Source organism: Argentina silus, assembly GCF_951799395.1.
Source record: "Argentina silus genome assembly, chromosome: 2".
Classification (NCBI taxonomy): domain Eukaryota; kingdom Metazoa; phylum Chordata; class Actinopteri; order Argentiniformes; family Argentinidae; genus Argentina; species Argentina silus.
Window position 1 is genome coordinate 34039747 of NC_139656.1, and position 20297 is coordinate 34060043.

The 20297-nt window shown below is 47.0% G+C and overlaps 1 protein-coding gene across 1 annotated transcript; it reads left to right on the forward strand.

The window, feature by feature from the left end:
• Positions 1-5191: 5191 nt before the first annotated feature.
• LOC310801348 (arrestin-C-like) lies at positions 5192-19334 on the forward strand (the record flags this gene model as incomplete). Its single annotated transcript, XM_083665342.1, has 16 exons — positions 5192-5477; positions 6731-6824; positions 7111-7178; positions 7274-7371; positions 9651-9668; positions 11285-11345; positions 11685-11729; positions 12871-13064; positions 13171-13230; positions 13766-13842; positions 14749-14884; positions 16939-17023; positions 17115-17187; positions 18065-18202; positions 19132-19215; positions 19307-19334. 16 exons carry the CDS (start codon positions 5192-5194, stop codon positions 19332-19334), a joined length of 1545 nt encoding a protein of 514 aa, XP_083521468.1.
• Positions 19335-20297: the final 963 nt, after the last annotated feature.

The following is a 20297-nucleotide window of genomic DNA, read 5'->3' on the forward strand; positions in this document are numbered from 1 at the left end:
ATTCTAATGTAGCGCAGCTGGTTCTAATGAGGAGCCGAATGAGGTTAGTAACAAACAGGGCTGGAGTGGAAACCTACAGGAGATGAGCTCTCCAGAGTTGGAGCTCTGACTGTTCTCTCAGCTGTTCCCTCCTGCTTTATGCTCTTCATGTTGGTAACTGTTCCCTCAGACCCTGCTCTATGCTCTTCATGTTGATAACTGTTCCCTCAGACCCTGCTCTATGCTCTTCATGTTGGTAACTGTTCCCTCAGACCCTGCTCTATGCTCTTCATGTTGGTTCAAAGCGGTGACAATGAAAGTCAAGGAAGCCTTTATTAGGCTGAAAAATCTATGAAAAAAACTATGTGAAACAAAACCAAAACCTTAGGCTTACCGAAATCAACAGTTTGGTACATCATTAAAAAGAAGAAAAAAAAGCACTGGTGACCTCAGCAATCCTCCCACAAGGCTGTCTGCTCTCTCCTCTACTCTTCTCCCTCTACACCAACAGCTGCACCTCTAGCCACCCTGCTGTCAAACTCCTGAAGTTCGCGGACAACACAACCCTCATTGGATTAATCTCCAATCCGCCTACAGAAAGGAAGTTGACAGCCTAGCTTCCTGGTGCAGCCAGAACTACTTGGAGCCAGAACTACTAAAAACTGTAGAGATGGTAGTAGACTTCAGGAGGAGCCCAGCCCCAACCGCCCCCCTCATCATGTGTGACTCCCCAGTTAACACTGTGGAGTCATTCAGATTCCCGGGGACAATCATTTCACAGGACCTCAGGTGGGCGGAGAACATCATCTCATCTCCACTATCAAGAAGGCCCAGCAGAGCATGTTCTTCCTGCGACGGCTGAAGAAATTCAACATGCTGCAGAAAGGGATGGTTGAGTTCTACACGGCCATCATTGACTCCATCCTCAGCTCATCAATCACCGTCTGGTTCGCTGCCTCCACTGCCAAGGACAAAGGCAGACTACAGCGGACCATTCGGTCAGCCGAGAAAGTCATCGGCTGCAACCTGCCATCTCTCCTGGACCTATTCCACTCCAGGACCAGTAAGAGAGCAGGAAAGATCATAGCTGATCCTTACCATCCTGGTCACCACCTCTTCCAAAGACTTCCATCCAGCAAAAGTTTCTGGTCAATCAAGACCAAAACCTCACGCCACCTGAACAGTTTCTTCCCCATGGCAGTGGGGCTCACAACCAAGCCCCCTGCCTCTCACTGACTCTGGGACTTCCACTCCCCCCCCCCCCCCCCCACCCCACCCTGTCACACAGACACAGACACAGACACAGACACAGACACACACACACACACACACACACACACACACACACACACACACACACACAATGCACTGACAGTGTAATTTATATTTATTTACATTTATTCTAATTGATAGTGTACATTGATAGTGTACATTGATAGTGTACATTGATAGTGTAATGCCCCATCCCCGTGTCACAGCCTCTAGCCTCATTGCCTCTTAGCCTCACACAGCCTACATCATTTATTGTTGTATTTTGTAATTTTTTTTGCTGTTTTGTTCATATTTTGCTATTTTGTATTTTTGTTGTTCATATTTTGCTTATATACTGTTGTTTTATTTCCCATGCACCAACCTCAATTTCCTGTATGTGCAAATGTACTTGGCCAAATAAAAGAATTCTGATTCTGATTCTGATTCTGAATCGCAAACAGTCTGGTAGGCCAAGGCAGACTTCTACAGTGGATGACTGAAGAATGCTCACCATAATTAACAAAAAACCCAAAACAACTGTCCCACAGATGAGGAACACTCTCCAGGAGGCAGGTGTGAATGTGTCAGAGACTACCATCCTCAGAATACGTCACCAGCTGAACTACAGAGGCTTCACTGCAAGGTGCAAACCACTAGTTATCCTCACAAAGGATGGTCACTAACAGTTTGCTAAAAAGTACCTAAAAAGCCTGCAGATGTCTGGAAACGGGTATTTTGGACAGATAATATTAATATTATGTACCAGAGTGATTGCAAGTGGAAAGTTTGGGGAAAAAAGGATTTGCCTAAGATTCACGAGTTGAGGGTTCCCTCACCTTGGTTTAATATCTGCCATTTAGCTGACACTTTTATCCAAAGCAACTTACATTGCAATGAGTACATACGTTTCAGTATATATGGTCCCAGCAGGAATCAAACCCACAACCTAAGCGTTGTTAGCACCATGCTCTACCAACTGAGCCACAGAGGATTACAGATTTCCAAGAGGCCAGCACTGTACTGTGAATCAGGTAGTGTTGAGCCTCTTAACCAAAGTGTGTGTTTGTGTGTGTGTGTGTGTGTGTGTGTGTGTGTGTGGTCCATATAAAACCCTCGCACACAGTTGTGTAATCTTTGAGTATCGACAAAAAAAGTTTAAAAATCCTCTCTGAGTGGATTGCTGCTTGGACAAGTGTTATTTGGCAGAAGGGGGCACTCGTGTGTGTGTGTGTGTGTGTGTGTGTGTGTGTGTGTGTGTGTGTGTGTGTTTGTTTGTTAACATAACATGGACATGACTTCTATTCTTCAGTGTGACAGAGACAAAGGCCTTTACTGAGGTCAACCACAGATAAGAAGCTACAGGATCACATCTCATGTAATTCCACAGACCATCTGTTTGGGTATTGTGTGTGTGTGTGTGTGTGTGTGTGTGTGTGTGTGTGTGTGTGTGTGTGTGTGTGTGTGTGTTTTGTCCACAACAATAGTAACGGAAAAAAATATGAAAGGATAACTGACTAGAACGGAGCCAGAAAAAAACTACAACTAAACGAACATTTTTCAAAAACGAGACGAGACGAAATCTTTGTTACTACAATTGGACTGATGCGTCTTGCAGTGGTAGGAAACTCAGAGGTACGAGTTACAGAGTGGGAAATAACCTCTAGAACGACAAGTCGGAGTTCCAAGTGGGAAACCCGGACCAGTATGATGATCGATCCCCGCGTTTAAACTTTAACCTTTCACCTTCTCCTCAGAAAACAGACAGTGATTTTGACAGTAAATGATGGCAATGCCTTCCACCCAGGCACCTGGCTTTCATTCAGTCCTCTGTGTTACAGAGATTGGACTCAGTTTATCACGCGTCCTTGGGCTCTGTTACAAATGCCAAGTCACTCACCCAAAAACTCTGTGATGCAAAACTCTGTTCAGGAGGAGTGTAAATGTTTTCTGTAGGACGGATCGCATTGTTGTGTTGATTGCATTGCAAATCATTTTGTAATGTTGTATTGACTGTTGCTGCTTTCTCGAAAAAAAGGTTAAATAAAACATAAAAATAAATAAAGTCCACGACTGGCTCAGCCAATCTCAGACTGGCCAACAAGCAGCGGTTTCAGATGAGCGTCTTTCCAGAGTCCAGCCGTAGCCGCTCAAATTAGCGTTGTTAATGGAGCCTGTGGGAGTAGCGACGGAATCTCGAGACAGTTAACCCTTTGTGGAGTGGATGAAATGACTTGACAAAAGACGTTTCAGATTTATCCCAATTATTAGGGCACAAAACTGAGGGGGCACAGCATTCAAACTGAGGGGGCACAGCATTCAGGCATCGCCCCTTCAAGCCCCCTCAAGCCCCCTCGCGGCGCCCGGCCCGCAAGTCATTCAATCGAAGACAGTCGTGACGCACTGGTGCCACAGTTAGTCCGGTTGAATCACTGTGATGTTGAATCACACGCTTTGATTCAGATAATCCCCTTAGATCACCATGCCCGAAATAACAGCAATATAAGGAGAGAGAGCACGTGTGTGTGTGTGTGTGTGTGTGTGTGTGTGTGTGCGTGTGTGCGTGCGTGTGTGAGTGTGCGTGTATTAATGAATGTTAATGAATGTCTGTGTTTTGTCTCTCTCTCATCCTTTTACACCCCAAAGCTGATACCTTTCTAGCCTTGCATTTGTTTTACTGAAGGTGTTTCGAGTTGTTTTAGGTTACATCAGGAAGTCCCTTAACACAGGTACCTGTTACCTGCTACCTGCTTTAGCAAGGTGACCAAGGTGACAGCCTTTTTTCATCTGAGAAACATTGCCAAGGTGCGGCTGTTTTTAACTCAACGGGATGCTGGAAAACTGATTCATGCTTTTATTTCAAGTAGACTTGACTACTGTCATGCACTTTTTACTGGCCTCCCCAAGATGTCTATAGACAGGCTTCAGCTAATTCAAAACTCTGCTGCTAAGCTACTGACAAAAACTAAGAGGAGAGAGCATATCACTCCAGTCTGAGCTGCTCTGCCCGGCTCCCTGTACCGGTTACAATTGACTTCAAATCCCTTCTACTCATATTTAAAGCATTGAATGGGCTGGGACCATCATACCTTACTGATTCACTGACAATCTATACGCCCTCAAGAGCAATCAGGTCCTCTGCTGCTGGCTTATTGAAGGTTACTACCAAAACCCAAAAGAAAGTTGGTGATGCGGCATTTATTAACTATGCCCCTAAACTGTGGAATACGGTACCTCAAGACATCAGGGAAGCAAACTTTAGCGCCAGTTAAATCTCTTCAATTTAGCTTTCAATTAGCATGTTATCTATGCTGCTATCTCTGCTGATTTTATTGTATTGATCAACTATCTGTGCAACTAGATTGAGTGATGCTGTATTGTACAGCACTGCTGATGTTTTGGTTGTTCTCGTTTTTTAATCTGTTCCTTTCTTTAATCTGTTTCTTTCTTTAATCTGTTTCTTTCTTTTGCACAGTATTGTACAGCACTTTGAGCTGCATTCTTATGTATGGAAGGTGCTATATAAATAAAAGCTTATTGTTATTATTATTACTGCTACCTGCTACCTGCTACCTGCTACCTGCTGCCTGCTACCTGCTACCTGTTACCTGCTGCCTGCTACCTGAGGGCAGTGATGCTATCTGCTACCTGTTACCTGTTACCTACTACCTGCAACCTGCTACCTGCTACCTGTTACCTGCTACCTGTTACCTGCTACCTGCTGCCTGCTACCTGAGGGCAGTGATGCTATCTGCTACCTGCTACCTGTTACCTGTTACCTGTTACCTACTACCTGCTACCTGCTACCTGTTACCTGTTACCTGTTACCTACTACCTGCTACCTGCTGCCTGCTACCTGAGGGCAGTGATGCTATCTGCTACCTACTACCTGCTACCTGTTACCTGTTACCTGTTACCTACTACCTGCTACCTGTTACCTGCTACCTGTTACCTGAGGGCAGTGATGCTATCTGCTACCTACTACCTGCTACCTGTTACCTGCTACCTGTTACCTGTTACCTACTACCTGCAACCTGCTACCTGCTACCTGCTACCTGCTACCTGCTACCTGTTACCTGTTACCTGCTACCTGTTACCTACTACCTGCTACCTGCTACCTGTTACCTGCTACCTGCTACCTGTTACCTGTTACCTGTTACCTGTTACCTACTACCTGCTACCTGCTACCTGTTACCTGCTACCTGCTACCTGTTACCTGCTACCTGCTACCTGCTACCTGCTACCTGAGGGTAGTGCTGCTACCTGTGGACAGTGCTGCTACCTGAGGACAGCCTGACACATGTTGGTCTACATGGTGGTGTACTGTACGTATTGTCCTGTGTGCTGTGGTTACATTGCCTGTGGTATTTTTAAAATCGTAAAAAAAAGAAAAGAAAAGAGAAAGCTGTCCCCTAATTGGATAATTGGATTTGGAGGCAGACAACGGCATCTATAACAATCTGCTAAGCCCGGGGGAGGGAGGGGGGGAGGGGGCAGAGTATAAAGACTGAGGTCAACAGTCAGAGAACACACTCACTGACCACTGAGGACTCACAAGATTTGTCGATACTGTGAAAGGACAAGGTAAGAGATGCTGTCAGCCCACTGTAGGGAGAAGAGGAGAGGAGAGGAGAGGAGAGGAGAGGAGAGGAGAGGAGAGGAGAGGGGGGGAGAGGAGAGGAGAGGACAGGAGGGGAGAGGGTTCTCACTACAGGTGTAGTCAGCAGGTGGAATCAGTTTTAACAGTTCTCAGCTGGTCTCAAATAAGTATTGATCCTAACAACTGAACATTTGAGATGCAATGCAAGTTGAGTATCAGGTAGTAGTAGGTTCATGTTGGTAGTACAAGGTTCATGTTGGTAGTACAAGGTTCATGTTGGTAGTACAAGGTTCATGTTGGTAGTACAAGGTTCATGTTGGTAGTACAAGGTTCACGTTAGTAGTAGAAGGTTTATATTGGTGACATACCAATCAGGTTTCAACAGGCAGAGAGAACGGCAGGACCTCTGTGTTATAATAGCAGTAAAGTAGCAGTATATTAGCAGTATATTACCAGCATATTACCAGTATATTACCAGTATATTAGCAGTATATTACCAGTATAATAGTCTCACAGAGTAGCTCATCATTGGCATCGGACGCTCTTACCTCGAGTGGACTTCTTGGCGGTTAAAGCTCACGTCAGTCCGGTTTAGTTGGGTTTAGGCTGATGCACAGCGTTTTAAGTGAATTACAGCGCAGGATTACTGCTGCGGTTCAGGACATTGGTAAGAGCCTCCAGCCACCCCTGGTCTAATGGCATTAGTGTCCTTGAGCAGCTTTACAGACGATCCACCGGATGGACGTTTGATATGGATAAGATGTGACGCTGGTGAAATCCCCGGCACGCTCTGTTACTGGTCCGCTCTGTTACTGGTCCGCTCTGTTACTGGTCCGCTCTGTTACTGGTCCGCAGGATATAAGAGTGTGCTTCCAGTCGCCTCCCCTGTGTCTGTGCTTCCAGTCGCCTCCCCTGTGTCTGTGCTTCCAGTCGCCTCCCCTGTGTCTGTGCTTCCAGTCGCCTCCCCTGTGTCTGTGCTTCCAGTCGCCTCCCCTGTGTCTGTGGTTCCAGTCGCCTCCCCTGTGTCTGTGGTTCCAGTCGCCTCCCCTGTGTCTGTGGTTCCAGTCGCCTCCCCTGTGTCTGTGGTTCCAGTTACCCTCCCCTGTGTCTGTGGTTCCAGTCGCCTCCCCTGTGTCTGTGGTTCCAGTTACCCTCCCCTGTGTCTGTGGTTCCAGTCGCCTCCCCTGTGTCTGTGGTTCCAGTCGCCTCCCCTGTGTCTGTGGTTCCAGTCGCCTCCCCTGTGTCTGTGGTTCCAGTCGCCTCCCCTGTGTCTGTGGTTCCAGTTACCCTCCCCTGTGTCTGTGCTTCCAGTCGCCTCCCCTGTGTCTGTGGTTCCAGTCGCCTCCCCTGTGTCTGTGCTTCCAGTCGCCTCCCCTGTGTCTGTGGTTCCAGTCGCCTCCCCTGTGTCTGTGGTTCCAGTCGCCTCCCCTGTGTCTGTGGTTCCAGTCGCCTCCCCTGTGTCTGTGGTTCCAGTCAACCTCCCTGTGTCTGTGCTTCCAGTCAACCTCCCTGTGTCTGTGGTACTAGTCGCCTCCCCTGTGTCTGTAGGTTTTGCACTGATCTCACCTTATTGGCTCACTTTAGAAAGATAGGGAACAGCCGGTGGTCCCGTGCCTCAGAACAACAGGATTTTGATAACCTTTTCAATTCCACTGTTTGTTCAACTAAAGTGATATTCACAGTGCTATTAAAAGTAAATGGAATAAGCCTGTTATTTCTATTATTTCTTCTTCCTTGTCCTCTTCATAATTTTCCTCTCGATGCCGATTGATCACATGATCTTCACTTCGAGGCTGTATTAACCAGTGAAGAGATGGGGGGTTGGGGGGTTGGGGGGGCGATAGTACCTTGATTTTAGTACCTTTAAGAATGTGACAAGAAAGATACCATCAAAAGATATAGTGTGGTCCAGAATCATCATTCAAGATACTACACTCTGAATTTCAGCGCTATCTTCAGCCTACATTTTTCATTGGCTAGTTGGCAATCATGCAGCTGGAGAATATCACAAGAAAAATATCAACACGGCCTCCAGTATATCTGACACCGGTCTGTCCCATAAAGAGATGAGTTGAGATGACTGTATTAGGCCTAGGCTGTGTTCCAAAATGCACTCTCTCTTGGCATAAGCACTAGATAGTGCAAGAATACATTTTGGAACACAGCCCTAGATTCAAATTCAATCGCAATTTGTTCATTTCTCTAAACTGCCAACTTGGTGAATTAGCCTTTTATCAAGAACATATTAACATAAGTACCAGTCAAAAGTTTGGACACAAACTTGCCAAGAGTGTGCAAAGCTGTCATCAAAGCAAAAGGTGGCTACTTTGAAGAATATAAAATATAAAACATATTCTGGTTTGTTTGACACTTTTTAGTTTACTACATAATTCCATATGTGTTCCTTCATAGTTTTGATGTCTTCAGTATTAATCCACAATGTAGAAAGTAATAAAAATAAAGAAAAACCATTGAATGAGAAGGTGTGTCCAAACCTTTGACTGGTACTGTATATATTTGTATATATATATATATATAAAATGTAAAGTAATGTAAAGTTAAAACCAAACAAAGGGTAGGGTGGAATTGGGTGGAATAACGGCATCTATATCGAGGCTACAGCAATTAAACACTTGTATGAGTTCACAGGTTGAACAGTTAAATGAATAGTAGTGTCATGTGTAACAGCTTCTAGCAGGCAGGAGGGAAGGACCAGGGAGTCCACAGATCTCTCTTCCCATGTATTCTGACAACAGGACAAACAATGTATGTCAGAAAGGATAGTTGGCAACTTGTGATAAGTCAATATTTTCATCAAGGCAAAATACATATTTTATATGTATTAAATAAAAAAATATATAACGATCAGAACTATATTTCTACATGTATGGTTTTCAACAGTTTGATGGTATTGTTTTCATAAATATATCCATGTTTTAATGGCACAAGGATCTAGGTTTGAGAAACCATAAACAATAGCCTACGAAACAGGAGACATACCTGACAGGAGACATACCTGATATAACAGCACATACAAACAGGAGACATACCTGATATAACAGCACATACAAACAGGAGACATACCTGATATAACAGCACATACAAACAGGAGACATACCTGATATAACAGCACATACAAACAGGAGACATACCTGACATAACAGGTATTCAACACAGATATAACACAAAACCTGCGTCGTCATTTCAGATTGAGATCATATTATTTCATGTTATAAAATTTAAATTCTATCGACCAGGAAGATTTCAGGAACTGGAGTCTAGTTTCGAGGGGCTCAGAGCCTCGGGCAGATGAGCAGAAAGAGGACAACACAAGATTAGAGGCTGTGGAAAACAGAAAAGCTGATACTTTAAACAGTCAGAGCACATCTAAGCGACATCTAAAATACATCTAAGCGACATCTAAAATACATCTCAGGGACATCTAAAATACATCTAAGGGACATCTAAAATACATCTAAGGGACATCTAAAATACACCTAAGCGACATCTAAAATACACCTAAGGGACATCTAAAATACATCTAAGCGACACAGCCAAAACCGTTTATGGCTTCTTATGTCGCTCAAATTAAAGTTTAATTAACTGTTTAAGTCGCTTGGTAACGTTTTGGATAAAGGGCGAGCTAATCCCATTTCCCCAGATTACCCCCCCCCCCCCCCCTCCCACCCCATCACATCACACAAGGATTTAATAAGTGACCATGAGTGAGTGAACCGTGTAACACCTGCTATAAGTGGTACATCTAAACTTACTCTAACCTAGAGACTCACACTGACCGACTTTGTTTGTGTTTTGTCCGCAGGTTGCCGACCATGACCAGGTAAGTGTCTCACTCCTACATTCTGACTTTACATCAGTTATGAAGAAGTGAATGTGGAAACACACACACACACACACACACACACACACACACACACACACACACACACACGCACACGCACATGCACACACACACACACACACACACACACACACACACACACATGAGCGCATGCACACACACACACACACACACACACACATACACACACACAGACACACACGGTAAGGAGAGGAGGTAAGGAGAGGGAGTAAGGAGAGGAGGTAAGGAAAGGAGGTAAGGAAAGGAGGTAAGGATAGGTGGTAAAGAGAGTGAGTAAGGAGAGGAGGTAAGGAGAAGAAGTAGGGTGAGGAAGGCTGGAACCTTGACTCTGTTTGGCCCCCATAATCAGCTGTTTGCAACTATGTTGGACCATATCGGGCCACATCACCTGAGGGACCCTTTTAAAGCTGTTTGATTCAGGCACCAGCGCTCCAGAATTACCTGGATCTGAGGGATTAACCTCTAGATCTCTCTCCCCTCTGCTGGAACACACTCTGAGTCCCCCAGGTGTGGCACAGGCCACGTTACAAGGCAGGTTAGGAAATAGCTCAAGATAAACGTGATTAGTTTGCGCAACAGGAATGATTGACAGACACCTGTTGTGTTGAAAGGTAGAGCTGTCTATAATGTCTATACGATATTTCAACCCAAACCAGACTACTAGGAAATAACGGCTGTGTTCCAAAATGTGTTCTGGTGCTCTGTCTAGAGTGTATACCAAGTACAGATGTGCTCGAGATAGAGCTCAAGAATGGAATACAGCCAACATGATTATTGAGTGTTCTCCTGTACAGAGGACAGGAAGAGAGAAGAAGAACAGAATCTTCAGGTCGCCATCAGTGACAATAGATGAGATTCTGGTTGCCTGGCTACCACCAGTACAGACTAATGATGCATTCTGTTTTAAACATCCAATCAGATATTGGTATACTGTGGGGTAAAACTTTGAAATATGAGTGGTGAGGAACAGAGAGGAAGAACAGAGGGAGGAAGACAGGGAGGAACAGAGAGGAAGAGAGAGAGAGGAAGACAGGGAGGAACAGAGAGGAAGAGAGAGAGAGGAAGACAGGGAGGAACAGAGAGGAAGAACAGAGGGAGGAAGACAGGGAGGAACAGAGAGGAAGAACAGAGGGAGGAAGACAGGGAGGAACAGAGAGGAAGAGAGAGAGAGGAAGACAGGGAGGAACAGAGAGGAAGAGAGAGAGAGGAAGACAGGGAGGAACAGAGAGGAAGAGAGAGACAGACAAACAAAACAAGTCATGTGACTGTTTTTTTATTTGATTTCAGGATTTTCAGGAAGACCGCCGGGAATGGAGGAGTAAGTCTATCTATCTATCTATCTATCTATCTATCTATCTATCTATCTATCTATCTATCTATCTATCTATCTGTCTGTCTGTCTGTCTGTCTGTCTGTCTGTCTCTCTCTGCCTGCCTGCCAGTCTGTTTCTTTGTCTTCCTGTCTGTCTGTCATCTCACAAGCCTGTTCACCTGTTGTTATGGTGACTGTGAAGAGCTCCTGTTGTATTCTGGCTCTGGGCTCTGACCTGTGTTTCCTCCCCTGGTCACCACCAGGTGACTCTGTACATGGGGAAGAGAGACTTTGTGGACCATGTTGACAGCGTGGACCAAGTGGGTGAGTCTCTCTGTAGGGCTGGAGATAGATATAATAATAATAATAATAATAATAATAATAATAATAATAATAATAATAATAACAACAATAATAATAACAATAGTATTATTATGAAACACCCTACACACCCTACATCACTACTGAAACACCCCACACACCCTACATCACTACTGAAACACCCCACACACCCCACATCACTACTGAAACACCCTACATCACTACTGATACACCCCAAACACACTACATCACTACTGAAACACCCCAAACACACTACATCACTACTGAAACACCTCACACACACTAGTGACACATCTCTGAGATCTACCATCTTCGTTCCAGATGGTGTGGTGAAGGTCGACCCTACAAATCTTGGTACCAGGAAAGGTAATGTGTCTCTCACAGTTTTATGCGTGTGGACAATCTGTCCAGCCTCATGCTTGAGCAGACATTCTGAGAGATGACTTGTCTTCATATTCTTTATGTACAGTATTTGTTTTCTCAAACAATGTCCACCTCCTTCTCATCTCCACTGACGCACCCTAACCCTGACCCATATCCCCACACCTCCCCTCCTCCACCCTAACCCTGACCCATATCCCCACACCTCCCCTCCACCCTAACCCTGACCCATATCCCCACACCTCCCCTCTTCCACCCTAACCCTGACCCATATCCCCACACCTCCCCTCCTCCACCCTAACCCTGACCCATATCCCCACACCTCCCCTCCTCCACCCTAACCCTGACCCATATCCCCACACCTCCCCTCCTCCACCCTAACCCTGACCCATATCCCCACACCTCCCCTCCTCCACCCTAACCCTGACCCATATCCCCACACCTCCCCTCCTCCACCCTAACCCTGACCCATATCCCCACACCTCCCCTCCTCCACCCTAACCCTGACCCATATCCCCACACCTCCCCTCCTCCACCCTAACCCTGACCCATATCCCCACACCTCCCCTCCTCCACCCTAACCCTGACCCATATCCCCACACCTCCCCTCCTCCACCCTAACCCTGACCCATATCCCCACACCTCCCCTCCTCCACCCTAACCCTGACCCATATCCCCACACCTCCCCTCCTCCACCCTAACCCTGACCCATATCCCCACACCTCTCCTCCTCCACCCTAACCCTGACCCATATCCCCACACCTCCCCTCCTCCACCCTAACCCTGACCCATATCCCCACACCTCCCCTCCTCCACCCTAACCCTGACCCATATCCCCACACCTCCCCTCCTCCACCCTAACCCTGACCCATATCCCCACACCTCCCCTCCTCCACCCTAACCCTGACCCATATCCCCACACCTCCCCTCCTCCACCCTAACCCTGACCCATATCCCCACACCTCCCCTCCTCCACCCTAACCCTGACCCATATCCCCACACCTCCCCTCCTCCACCCTAACCCTGACCCATATCCCCACACCTCTCCTCCATGACGGTGCTCTGGCTGCTAGAACAATGTTGTTGTCCACAGCGTGAGTGAAGCTGATGTTTCCTCTCGCCACAGTGTGGTTACACATGGTGTGTGCTTTCCGCTACGGCCATGAAGACTTGGATGTGATTGGTCTGAAGTTCAGGAAGGACATCTGGATACAGCAGAAGCAGATCTACCCGACCCCGGACCACCATCCCAATCGCACACCCATGCACGATTGCCTGATGAAGAAGGCTGGAGACTCGGGGTATGCCTTCAGCTTCACGGTACGACGCACGCACGCACGCACGCACGCACGCACGCACGCACGCACGCACGCACGCACGCACGCACGCACGCACGCACAACCACTTATGACTTCCTGTGTTTCAGATTCCAACCAACCTGCCGTGCTCTGTGATACTGCAGCCAGGCCCTACGGACACTGGGAAGGTAGCCCCCCCCCACTACCCCAACATCTATAACTCCCCCCCCTCCACTACCCCAACATCTATAACTCCCCCCACTACCCCAACATCTATAACCCCCCCCACTACCCCAACATCTATAACCCCCCCCTCCACTACCCCAACATCTGAAACCCCCCCTACTACCCCAACATCTATAACCCCCCCCACTACCCCAACATCTCTAACCCCCCTCCACTACCCCAACATCTCTAACCCCCCCCTCCACTACCCCAACATCTCTACCCCCCCCCACTACCCTAACATCTAAACCCCCCACTACCCCAACATCTCTAACCCCCCCCCTCCACTACCCCAACATCTCTAACCCCCCCCACTACCCCAACATCTATAACCCCGCCCACTACCCCCCCCATTACCCCAACATCTATAACCCTGCCCAACTACGCCCTCACCACCCCCCTCCACTACCCCAACATCTCTAACCCCCCTCCACTACCCCAACATCTCTAACTCCCTGATGGTCTCCATGGTGATATTGTATGTCTGTTGTCCTGCAGCCATGTGGCGTGGATTATGAGGTCAAGGCCTACATCGCCAATGACAAGGACAACCCAGACGAGAAGATCAGCAAGAAGTGAGGCTTCTCACACACCCCACATCACTACTGAAACACCCCACACACCTTACATGACTACTGAAACACCTTACACACCCTACATCACTACTGAAACACCTTACACACCCTACATCACTACTGAAACACCTTATACACCCTACATGACTACTGAAACACCTTATACACCCTACATGACTACTGAAACACCTTACACACCCTACATGACTACTGAAACACCTTATACACCCTACATGACTACTGAAACACCCCACACACCCTACATCACTACTGACACACCCTACACACCCTACATCAGTACTGAAACACCTTATACACCCTACATCACTACTGAAACACCTTACACACCCTACATCACTACTGAAACACCCCACATCACTACTGAAACACCTTATACACCCTACATGACTACTGAAACACCCCACACACCCTACATCACTACTGACACACCCTACACACCCTACATCAGTACTGAAACACCTTATACACCCTACATCACTACTGAAACACCTTACACACCCTACATCACTACTGAGACACCCTACACACCCTACCTCACTACTGAAACACCTTACACACTCGACATCACTACTGAAACACCCTACATCGCTACTGAAACACCCCACACACCCCACATCACTACTGACACACCCTACACACCCTACATCACTACTGAAACACCTTATACACCCTACGTCATTACTGAAACACCTTATACACCCTACATCACTACTGAAACACCCTACACACCCTACATCACTACTGACACACCCTACACACACCCTACATCACTACTGAAACACCCTACACACCCTACATCACTACTGACACACCCTACATCACTACTGAAACACCTCACACACCCCAATGATTGATACTCTCACCCCCCCCCCCCCCCCCCCGTAGAGACACCGCTCGTCTGGTGATCCGTAAGCTCCAGTTTGCTCCAGTTGAGAGTAAGACGGGACCCAAAGCTGAAATCTGCAAGAACTTCATATTGACAGACAAACCTGTACACCTAGAGGCCTCTCTGGATAAGGAGGTACACACACTAACTCACACCATTTCCCTGTTGTTCTACTATTGAAATAGTATCAGTAAATGCTGTATCAGCATTTCCATTTTGTTCTTGTTGGATAGAGTTGGCTCTTATATTGGACTGAATAATATTTCCAATGGTATTCACCACAATATTATTATTATTATTATTATTTTATTTTTTTTAATGTTTTTAGGGCATTTCTGCTTTATTGGAGATAGAGACAGTAGAGATTGACAGGAAGGATGGGAGAGAGAGAGGAGGGATGACATGCAAGATAGGTTGAGGGTCGGAATCGAACCAGGAACCTTGCGATTACGTGGTGTGCGCATTAGTGTGCTACGCCACTAACCTCCCCTCACCACGATATTTCATTCAAAACAATAACAACGTGTTAGGGTTAGGGCTAGGGTTAGGGTTAGGGTTAGGGTTAGGGTTAGGGTCAGGGTCAGGGTCAGGGTCAGGGTCAGGGTCAGGGTCAGGGTTAGGGTTAGGGTCAGGGTTAGGGTTAGGGTTAGGGTTAGGGTTAGGGTCAGGGTCAGGGTTAGGGTTAGGGTCAGGGTTAGGGTCAGGGTCAGGGTTAGGGTTAGGGTCAGGGTCAGGGTCAGGGTTAGGGTTAGGGTCAGGGTCAGGGTTAGGGTCAGGGTTAGGGTTAGGGTCAGGGTTAGGGTTAGGGTCATGGTTAGGGTTAGGGTCAGGGTTAGGGTTAGGGTTAGGGTTAGGGTCAGGGTCAGGGTTAGGGTTAGGGTTAGGGTCAGGGTCAGGGTCAGGGTTAGGGTTAGGGTTAGGGTTAGGGTTAGGGTTAGGGTTAGGGTCAGGGTTAGGGTCCTTACAATCCAAAGCTATCTCTATGGCTCGAGCACCACAGCAACAACGTTAGAGCGAGCTACTTTTAACTGAGGCTAATGTTCGCTTATTGCTCGCAAACTATATTATTATGAGTAAATATTTCACAAATAAAACCTTAACACAGCTACAGTATCTGTACTTAACGTACCAATACTTCTAACAGTACTGTAATTAGACCTGTTGTGTCACGGTTGTTCAGTGAGTTATTGGTTCTTCTTCTATTGAAAGAAACAATGAGCCCCTGGCAGGAAGCGACCTCCTAGTGAAGGGCAGAGCACCTTTACATTACCTGCATGGAAATCAGCCCGAAAAACGGAATGTATGAGACTCATTGAGTAGCTTATCACTGGGTTAGGGTTAGGCTTAGTGAATGGATGAGACTCATTGAGTAGCTTATCACTGGGTTAGGGTTAGGCTTAGTGGATGGATGAATACCAGCACTGCTGTAGGCAGCCTATGCATTACCACTGACTGAGTATCCATGGTCTAACCCTGACCCTGACCCATGGTCTAACCCTGACCCTAACCCATGGTATAACCCTGACCCTGACCCATGGTCTAACCCTGACCCTGACCCATGGTCTAACCCTGACCCTAACCCATGGTCTAACCCTGACCCTAACCCATGGTATAACCCTGACCCTGACCCATGGTCTAACCCTGACCCTAACCCATGGTCTAACCCTGACCCTAACCCATGGTCTAACCCTGACCCTAACCCATGGTCTAACCCTAACCCTAACCCATGGTCTAACCCTGACCCTAACCCATGGTCTAACCCTAACCCTAACCCATGGTCTAACCCTGACCCTAACCCATGGTCTAACCCTAACCCTAACCCATGGTCTAACCCTAACCCTAACCCATGGTCTAAGTTGTGAGGTTAAAAAGGGGTTAGAACAAGGCTAGAACAAAATGGAAACAGGTAACATAGCATTTTCCAGCTCTGATACCACCTTATTTTCCAGCTCTGATACCACCTTATTTCATAGTAACAACCTTCTCTGTTCAGCCTTTTTCATGTAAAATAATTACATGGAAACGACAGTCCACCTTGCCTTGTAATAACAAGCTATTTGTCTTTGTTGTTACTGGTAACTACATGTAATTACTGGTAATTACAATGGTTATTACCATGCTATTACACACTTGTTTCAAGCTGCTACTGTATTAAAACATTGGAAAAAAAATTCTTGTATTGATACCAGCTGTATTACCATGGCGAGCCAATCCCTGTCCTCATCAAAGTCAATAATGAAACAGCGAAAACTGTGAGGAAGTTCTGTATAAAGAGTGAGTATGTCACTGCTGACTCATATTAGATAGAAAATGGCCCATTTCTATATTTTATGAAAAAATAAACAGAATTTTCTCTGTGTTCCAGTGGACCAGATGACAGACGTCATCCTCTACTCTGCTGACAAATACACAAAGAACGTCCACACCGAGGAGTTTCTGTGAGTCACCTGAGCGTGATATTAGTCTTTAGTCATATGCTTTAGAGATGAAAGGTATGATACTGCAGAGATACCTACTAGCCAGTAGAAACCAGTATAAACCAGTAGAGGCCAATAGGGGCCAGTAGAGGCCAGTAGAAACCAGTAAAGGCCAGTAAAGGCCAGTAGAGGCCAGGAGAAACCAGTAAAGGCCAATAGAGGCCAGTAGAAACCAGTAGAGGCCAGTATAAACCAGACAAGGCCAGTAGAGACCAGTATAAACCAGTAGAGGCCAGTAGAGGCCAGTATAAACCAGTAGAGGCGAGTAGAGACCAGTAGAGGCCAGTAGAAACCAGTAGAGGCCAGTAGAAACCAGTAGAGGCCAGTAGAGGCCAGTATAAACCAGTAGAGGCGAGGAGAGACCAGTAGAGGCCAGTAGAAACCAGTAGAGGCCAGTAGAAACCAGTAGAGGCCAGTAGAAACCAGTAGAAACCAGCAGAGGCCAGTAGAAACCAGTAGAGGCCAGTAGAGGCCAATAGAAACCAGTAGAAACCAGTAGAGGCCAGTAGAAACCAGCAGAGGCCAGTAGAAACCAGTAGAAACCAACAGAGGCCAGTATAAACCAGCAGAGGCCAGTAGAAACCAGTATAAACCAGTAGAGGCCAGTAGAGGCCAGTATAAACCAGTAGAGGCCAGTAGAGACCAGTAAAGGCCAGTAGAGGCCAGTAGAGACCAGTAAAGGCCAGTAGAAGCCAATAGAAACCAGTATAAGCCAGTAGAGGCCAATAGAAACCAGTATAAACCAATAGAGGCCAGTAGAGGCCAGTATAAACCAGTAGAAGCCAATAGAAACCAGTAGAGGGCAGTATGATACTAACCTCTCCATGGCCTCTAACAGGGAGACAGTAGATGCCAACGGGACATTTGAGAAGGTCCTGCACATCATTCCTCTCCTGGCCAATAACAGAGAGAAGCGTGGGCTGGCTCTGGATGGCAAGCTGAAGTACGGGGATACGAACCTGGCCTCCACCACGCTGTGAGTGTCTGCCTCCTACACACTACACACTACACACTACACACTACACACTAACACACAACACACGACACTACACTACACTACACTACACTACACTACACTACACAACACAACACACTACACTACACACTACACTACACTACACTACACACTACATACTACACACAACACACAACACACTACACACTACACACTATACTACATACTACACACTGTAAACCTGGCCTCCACCACGATGTGAGTGTCTGCCTCCTACACACTACACACTACACACTACACACTAACACACAACACACGACACTACACTACACTACACTACACTACACTACACTACACTACACAACACAACACACTACACTACACACTACACTACACTACACTACACACTACATACTACACACAACACACAACACACTACACACTACACACTATACTACATACTACACACTGTAAACCTGGCCTCCACCACAGGGTGAGTGTATTTTCTACATACTACACACTCTGTCTAGACACTAAACAAACATCCTAAACATACTATTGGTTCTAAAAATTCTAAAGTCTTTCAGGAACACACTCCACCTGACATGACTCCTCCCCCCCCCCCCCTCCTCTCTCTCCCTCTCTCCTCTCTCCCCTCCCCCCTCCTCTCTCTCCCTCTCTCCTCTCTCCCCTCCCCCCTCCTCTCTCTCCCTCTCTCCTCTCTCCCCTCCTCTCTCCTCTCTCCCCTCCCCCCTCCTCTCTCTCCCTCTCTCCTCTCTCTCCCCCCTCCTCTCTCTCCCTCTCTCCTCTCTCCCCTCATCCCTCCTCTCTCTCCCTCTCTCCTCTCTCCCCTCATCTCTCTCCCTCTCTCCCCTCATCCCTCCTCTCTCTCCCCCCTCCTCTCTCTCCCTCTCTCCTCTCTCCCCTCATCCCTTCTCCCCACTCCTCAGTCTGAAGCAGGGCATAGAGAAGGAGATGTTGGGAATCTTGGTCTCCTACAAACTCAAGGTGCAGCTCTCTGTGTCTGGGGACGGGTAAGAAGGCACACCTCTAACAGGTTGTCATGGTTACTAGTACAAGCTCGCGAGAGGGAAGCTAACCTGTGATGTCGTGTCTCCCCCTCAGGATGCTGAGTGGCCTTACAGCCAGGTAGGACAATACACTACAGGTGACATCCAAGTGTTCTTCATTGATGGATTATTGACGGACAGACTTGCTGATTGGTTGTTTCGTTCTGCAGTGACGTAACGGTGGAATTGCCTCTGACCCTCATGCATCCCAATCCAGCAGGTAAAGATCACACACAACCACACACACACACACACACACACACACACACACACACACACACACACACACCCAACCACCCTCCCACACACACACACACACACACACACACACACACACACACAACCACACACACCCAACCACCCTCCCACACACACACACACACACACACACACACACACACACACACACACACACACACACACACACACACATACCCAACCACCCTCCCACACACACACACACACACACACACACACACACACACACACAACCACACACACCCAACCACCCTCCCACACACACACACAACCACCCACACACACACACACACACCCAACCACCCTCCCACACACACACCACCCACCCACCCACCCATCCACACACACACAGGGGTCTCTGTTCTGGTTACTAATGTGTTGTCCTTCTCTTCCTCCCATCGCCACGGTGACCACCCCTCATAAAAATAAAAAAAGATAAGTAAGTACGAAACAAAACAACATCAAATGTTGGTTGCACTTCATTTGGATGGTCCCCTATAGATGATGTCCAACAGCAGCCTGCTAGGGTTACAGTTACGCTAAAGGGATAGTTAGTTCAAATGTTGTTCATCTACTGAACCTCTACAAACCATCTATTTGGAACTATCCCTCTAAACATAACAAACTTGTTTTGAATAACTGCCTCAAGTTCAAATGTCAGAGCATCAGCATGAATTAACAATAGTCCAGACTGGCCAATTTGAGCCTGGCCTGCTAGCTGAGCCTGCTAGCCTATAGGTAGCTAGCTGAGCCTGCTAGCCTGTAGGTAGCTAGCTGAGCCTGCTAGC